General features: G+C 46.5%; 1 protein-coding gene across 1 annotated transcript; it reads left to right on the forward strand.

Moving 5' to 3' along the window:
- Positions 1 to 283: 283 nt before the first annotated feature.
- On the forward strand, positions 284 to 655 carry PtA15_10A174 (uncharacterized protein; the record flags this gene model as incomplete). The annotated part of the gene is made up of 1 exon (XM_053160324.1): positions 284 to 655. One exon carries the CDS (start codon positions 284 to 286, stop codon positions 653 to 655), a length of 372 nt encoding a protein of 123 aa, XP_053024310.1.
- Positions 656 to 7,139: the final 6,484 nt, after the last annotated feature.

Here is a 7,139-nt window from a genome sequence, read left to right on the forward strand (position 1 = left end):
TTGAGTGCGGTGACTTCCACACTTTGCTCCTGCTGGACAACGGGCAGGTATGGGCCGTTGGCAACTTCGAAAATGGGGAGATCAGCATCGATCACTTGGCAAAGGAGATGATGGCTGCTGAGAAGGTGCGCAAGGTGGGGATGATTAAAAAGGAGACCTTCGTCAAGGAAGAGCTCAAGAAGCTTAAAGTCAAGTTAAAGACCAACCTGGTCAAGTACCATGAACGTCTGGCAGCTCGAAAGCAGCAGCCAAAGCGGACAATCCGGATCGGCAGTGGGGAAAAATGGCTGAACGGCTAAAGGTCGAGCAAGCGGTGGCCATCAAAGGCTTCTTTCCTGGCCAATGTCTCCATAGACCTGCCCGGGTCCAGTTTCCCCGTCCGGTGATCAACATTTCTTGCGGGAGCCACCACAACCTAGCCGTCAACAACCAAGGCAAAACCTACCGCTGGGGCCTTGGTCAGAGCAACGAGCTCAGCCAGGGAAAAGAAGATGATGGAAAAGAGATTGAGCTTTCTTATACCCCCAAAATCCTTACCAGCAAGGGCTCTGAGCCCGGATCGCTGAAATCCATCAGATGCGTCGCCGGCGTTACTCATTCTCTATTGATAGCCGCAGCCATTCCACCTACTGCTGAGAATAAGGGGACCTTCTGAAACACTTTCTTGTCCAAGTCACTAATATTTGTGATTATCTTACTTGTTTAATAACACAAACCACTCCGCTTACCATGGTCTCTATTCCTTTCAATAGCAACCAACCATTATCCCATTTTTTTGTAGAATCTGACTCCTAATACTTCCTTTCCTTGCTTTTGGCTTCTTGGATAACTTCAAAATACACACACAGCCGCGCACCTACGCACCAAGCACAAAAAAAAAAAGCAACAAGGCAAGAGACAAATCTTGCAAGTAGTGAACTCTGGGTGAATCAGTGAATTGAATGGCCCAATTTTTTTTTCTTCCAACTTCCAAGTGTGATTTGTTTGTGGCCATTGTGCAAAATGGTTATATGCATGCCATTTTCAAGCACCTTGACCTACCATGACTGAGTCTCAGAGGACTGACAGCAATCACCATCTTTAAAAGACAACAAACCCATACATTTTCAGGGTTCTTTTGGTGTTGTTTTTCACAGTGGCACTGTCAAGGCAGTGCAGAAAAAGGGAGGAATTATGATGGGAAGGAGTCTGCAGGCTCCTTCTTGGCTCATAGCCTAGCGCCAGGTGGGGCCACTTTCATGGTCAGTACTACCATTCCCACCCGGCAACAACTCGTGAGTTGAGATTAGTTGGGATGTAGTGTGGTGGGAGAGTGAGATCGGTTGCTTTTGCTGGCTAATTCCAAATGGTTGCAGCAAATAGCATGGAAGACTAGACACTGGCCACCCATCACCACCAAATATGGGCTGCCCAAATATTCACAGGAAAAGGCTGGGAAATTGGCCCACAAATTCAAGTGTGCCCATGCCTGGATACAGATTCCATGTCAATGGATTATTGGAGATCCACCTTTTTTTTTATCTCTGATTTCACCCCACATCATTTCCAAAAGAGTTATGGATTTAGCTTATTTAATTGAACTTAAATTTGTTTTAAATGAGGATTATTCATCAACACAACAAATTGATCTGAGTTCCTCACATGGATTTCTTACTTTTTGGATGATTTGACTTCAAGAACCATGTGGGGGTAATGGGAAATTGTGTATTTCACAAACTGTGTAACCTTATTAAACTGGAAGAGGCCGTCAAGGGCAGCATAATTTATAGGTTTACAAGAGGGAAAAAAAGCAAGTTTGAGTCAAGGTAATTTGTAAGCTTTTAGGTTTATCTCCTCTGTATTTACTGGCAAAACTGTGGTTGGGGGGTGAAATGTCAACTAGGTCCTAGGGGCTCCCGATAGGGTAACTGAAAAAGGTGCCAGCTGTGTGGTAGCTTTTGAGGAACTTGTTACAGTTAGTTGATGGGGAAGAGCCTGCACCACCTAACCGGTTGTGGCAGAAGCTCCCTGCCTTGTGCAGTGAGCTTGAGGTGGGGGGGGGGGGGGGGGAGGGTTGACACTTTACTTGGTACCGGTGAAAATACATCAGGGATTGCAGCGGCGCAGCCGCCTTGGCCTCTAGTAAATAATAATTTGATAAAAAGAATTCAGTGGGATTACGTAATCATAATCCCAAGATCCCCTGAAAAGATTCTTTGATGAAATTATGATTTACACACGCATAAACCAACTTTGAACACCCTAATTCTGCACAAAGGGATCATTATACATACCTTTCCATTTGACCAAATTTTCTTTTTCCATCATTGTTCCCAGAACTTTTGGGCTCAGATTTGCTAGTGAAAGATGGGTAATATGCTGTATTTATGACAAGAGTTGGGAATATTCCTTTCAAATTTGCCACTTGACTATCTTTGAGAATGGCTATTTTTCCATGGATGTGCTTTCCACATTGCAAGCTATTTCACCAACATCTAAAAACACTCAGTTTGCTAACTTAACAAAGTCCCTCTGTGGGACTTAGTGGGGATCAGAGTGCCTTCAACCATAGAGAGGGACGTAAAACTAATGTGGGGTTGCTTGTCTGAGAGCATCTGGCAAAAATCTGTGCCTAGGCCTGCAGTTCTACAGGGGGTAAGTTCTCTTTTCACTTTTTTGCCCTCTGCTTTTTTTTGAGTGGTTCTCTTGAAATCATGAGTTGAGATCTGTGGGGTTTCCTTTGGTGGCACCAGGGTCCAATGGTGATATACTTGTGAGTGATGTTGGGAGGTAGCTCAAGGCAGTTTTTTACATCACAATTACTTCCAAGGGATGAGGATACAAGTTTGATGGGATACATGGTAACATGTACAAAGAGGAGCTGATTATAATGGTACTGGAGGCTGTGAAGAAATCAGAGGGGTATGCAGTGGTATGTGAATTAGAAGGAATTTTGGGCCATTTGGCTGGGCAGCCTCAAGCCAAATGTTGGACAATAGGCACAAGTATCTCATGCAAGTGGGAGGGTGCTTGCACACTGCCAGCACAGGGAGGGACTTGTGTTAAGTTTGGGTACCCGCAAGCTGCTTCCCTGGCGGGTGCGGGTGCCCAAAATCTTCAATTTTTCAGGCAGGTACCCGCACTTGTGGCGGGAACCCGGTGCAAGAGGCCTTCTTTAGAGCAGCTCTGGTTTGAAATATGTCCATCAGTTTTTCCTCAAGTCTACTCCAAGACCATCTTCTCAAGGATGATGGGTCTGGGTTTAGGCCCCATTTGGACGCATCATTAATGTAGGTGTTATATTTCACAAATCATCAAATGAAAAACAAACTGTTCAAAATGTGGCACCCAAATGTTTTTTCATGCAAGGTGGTCAACTTATCTTTGGAATATTTTCATCCAATTCAAAAAAAAAATGCTATCTCCAGTGCCATAATAGCACTCTCAACCATTATAAAGTGTAATATTGCCTTTATTCAGCTGAAGATGGCCAAATTATTTCACTCTGGCAAAAATGTTGAGGACATCAGTTGCTCACCTTGCCTTGAAAAAAATTTGGGCAGCACAGTTTGAATAGTTAGTTTTTTATCTTGTGATTTGTGCAATACAACACCTACATTTATGATGCATCCAAACGGGGCCTTAAATTTAGCCTTGGGCTGTCTCTGACACCTGTCAAATCAAAACTCAGAGTATATATGAAAGATATGACATTTGCACAGTATGAAAGATATGGCATTTGCACAGGATTTTCAAAAAAAAAAAAATTATTCTGTCCAAGCTTCTTAGAAAAGACATCTGGATGACTTGCCTTTGAGTCTGGGAGCCTCCCAGATCTCAATTTACACACCCAAACTCTTAATTTTGAGTAAAAAGACATTTCATCATCTTGTAGTTTATCGCTTTCATGTGCGCTGTTTGTTGTTTTTGTAGGTGTCTTAATTCAGAGCATCTCCAACGGTTGGGGGGGAAGTTGGCCTGCGTTCCCCGGCCCGCGAGCACATGTCACAGCAGTCGCGGCTCAGCTCCAATTATGGACTGGCAGTTCAAGCTGCAATCCAACAGACGGATCTCACTCCTCCAGCACCACCCACCTCCCTTGTTCCGGTCATCAATAGGAGTATAGCATACTCTGCTCGATGACCGGAACGTTCTGGTCATCAATAGGAGTATAGCATACTCCCCTCGATGACCGGAATGTTCTGGTCATCGGGACACATGTATATTGATGACCGGAGCAAAAGAAGGAAAAACTCCTCTTGATGACCCGAGTGGACCAGTCATTGAGAGGGGTCATCTTATATTATACTCCTCTTGATGACCGGAGAGAACCGCCCAGTCATTGAGTGGAGTTGTTTACTCCTCTCAATGACTGGAGAGGACCACGCACGTATCTCGATGACCGGAGCAAACCCAGTCATCAAGAGGAGGAAACACTCCTCTCGATGACCCAAGCGGACCAGTCATTGAGGGGAGTTATCTTACATTGTACTCTTCTCAATGACCGGAACGGGCCAGGTCATCAAGGATGTATGAGTGTTTACTCCTCTCAATGAACGGAGAGAACCAGTCATCAAGGATGTATGAGTGTTTACTCCTCTCAATGCACGGAGAGAACTGGTCATTGAGGTGATTGTTTACTCCTCTTGATGACTGGCCAAGAGAACCAGTAATCGAGAGGAGTACATATTTGCTCCTCTCAGTGACCGGAACAGACCCGGTTATCAAGAGGAGTCTTGACGTTGATCCAATGCATACATGTTTTTTTCAGTCTTGGTGAGCTTCGAGTAGGAGTTGGGGTGTGTTGTGGACCATCTTTGCTGATGAAGTCCAGTGGATGGAGGTGTGTCTGGTCAATTGCGGCTGGGAGGCGACCTGCAGAAGGCAGCAGGTGATTGCAGGTTTGACTGCCCCCGGCAGTGTTCCCAGGGTTGTTTTGCGGGTCCGTTAGCGCGCAAGAAAGGAACCCGGGCGGCCAAAGTTCGCCTCCGAACGCCCAGTTGCGGCTCCGTTAGAGATGCTCTCAGGAGTTGGACTTGGAGGGGCATCTAGAGCTCTCTAAAATTACAGCCATTCCGAAAAAGCTTGGCTTCTTTGGAAGGAATTTCCACTGGAAATTCCTTTTGGATTTGCCAATGTATGTTCATCCAACATCAAGGTTGGACACATGATATCCAGACCTGTGAGCGCAGTTGCTTGCAGGATCCCACCAATCAAGCCGTTTGGTAGCGGAAAAAAAACATGCCGGCCGCTGGGACCAGCACCATCCAACCTTGCGAACAGGATCAGTATGCCATCCAGGGTAAAATCAGCCAAATTGCTTGATTCTGAACTCAGAATTAGGAAAAAATGAAAGGAAGGAGATGATTGAGGGCATCTGGCTGCTGCATATGCACCCTGCATATAAGAATGAGGTGGGAATGAATATACATATCTCCAACCTTGCCAGTGATTATTGGCAAATCCAAGACAAAGTTTGGGTGGAAATTCCTTCCAACAAAGCCAAGCTTTTTCAGAATGGCTGTACTTAGTCTCTCGGCTCCTACCTAAAGCCCTCCGGATCCGCCGTTCAACAGGCTTATTCAAGCTAGACGCGGGCTCTGTATCCTTTTTTGGGCCCTATTCAAGCCATACAGGGCCCGCGGTGGAGACTGAGAGGCTCCTAGGGCAGGCGCGAACTTAGCGCAAGTCCCTCCGCGGGGGAGCGCAGGAGACGCTTCGCGCCTCCTCGAAGAGGCTGGCGGGGGGCTCGCACCCCGCGACCACGGGAGGGACTTGTGTTACATATTGTGTTTTGCATAATGGTTGGACTTCAAGAGTGAAGTTGAGTGCTATAGTTATGGGTAAGGCTGGCACCCAAAAAGTGCCCCCCGGGTGGACCACCCGGGTGCGGGTGGTTGGGATGGGGCCAACACCCCGCCCGAACCCCCGGGTGGTTTGGCAGTACTTAATGGACGGGCTTGGGAGGTTGAGTGTAGCAAGATAACGGGTTTTGGTGCTCCGATGAGGCGAGCAATGTGTGTACCTAGAGGCAAGGAAGGTAGACAGGGGAGCATGTGGAGTGAAAAAAAACTCAATTGGAGTAAAAAACATATTTATCGACTAATTTATATGAGCGTTGGGGGAAAAAATGAATGGGGAGAGAGGGATGAGGAACTATATTGGGCTGTCAAGTAGCTGATACCATCCCTTGAGACACAGTAACTGCTCAAGGGTTTCAGGATCAAGTGATGTGCGCTGCCAAGAGACTACCCGACGGCCTTTAGAGAAGACTCTCTCCAAGGCTGCACTTGTAGCCGGAATGGCCAAGTAGCGCCGAGCCATCTTCAACAAGATTGGATATTTTGATTGTTGGCCAGACCAGTACTTCAAGATTGGTGTTCCTTCGCGTTCGAGGTCTTCTTTGAGATAACGATCAATCTCCGCCTTGACTGTGTCCAGCTCAGTTGTTGGTTCGTATAATTCAGAAGAGAAGAAGCTAGATGTCTTCTTCTTTGAACCCGGGTTCGACTGGGTTTGCTGAGGGGGATCGGGCATCTCATTGAAATTCTTGGCAACCCCACGGAAAGTTGTGAGGATTGCCTCGACTGGCATATCATAGTGCTGCTCCATAAAGGCTTTGTTTCTTTTCCAGATGGCAGTCTTGAAGGTTGGGTCAAGGATCATTGCACATATGTAGCTTGGTTTGCCAAGTGCGCAGCAAAGGTAGCTTTCGATCTTGTTGATGATCTGGGTGGCAGGTTGGATGAGCTGTGCTTGGTCATATAGACCATGTTGAACTTGCTTCAAGTGCTTCATCAAGACTATATAAACAGGGAGTGTGGTGTTTAAGGTCGGGTAGTTGGATCCACAGAGCATTTGTGTTGCTTCGTTAAGAGGCTCTAGCAAGCGCATCAGGTTAGCTGCTTGATCCCATTCTGGCATGGATAAGATGAACGATCTCTTCTCAGAAGTCTTGTTGCAGAAGTGGATGCAAGACCGGCGAAGTTGGATTGCACGGTTGAACATTGCAAAAGTCGAGTTCCACCAAGTAGCCACATTGATCTCCAGGCAAAATAGCTTGGCACCGGATTCCTTAAGCTCTGGCTGTTCAAATTTGACAACCTTACAAAAGCGTTGTGGAACTCCTACCGTGCCAGGCGGTAGGCAGAGCGTCGAGG

This window comes from Puccinia triticina, chromosome 10A (genome assembly GCF_026914185.1).
Source record: "Puccinia triticina chromosome 10A, complete sequence".
NCBI lineage: Eukaryota > Fungi > Basidiomycota > Pucciniomycetes > Pucciniales > Pucciniaceae > Puccinia > Puccinia triticina.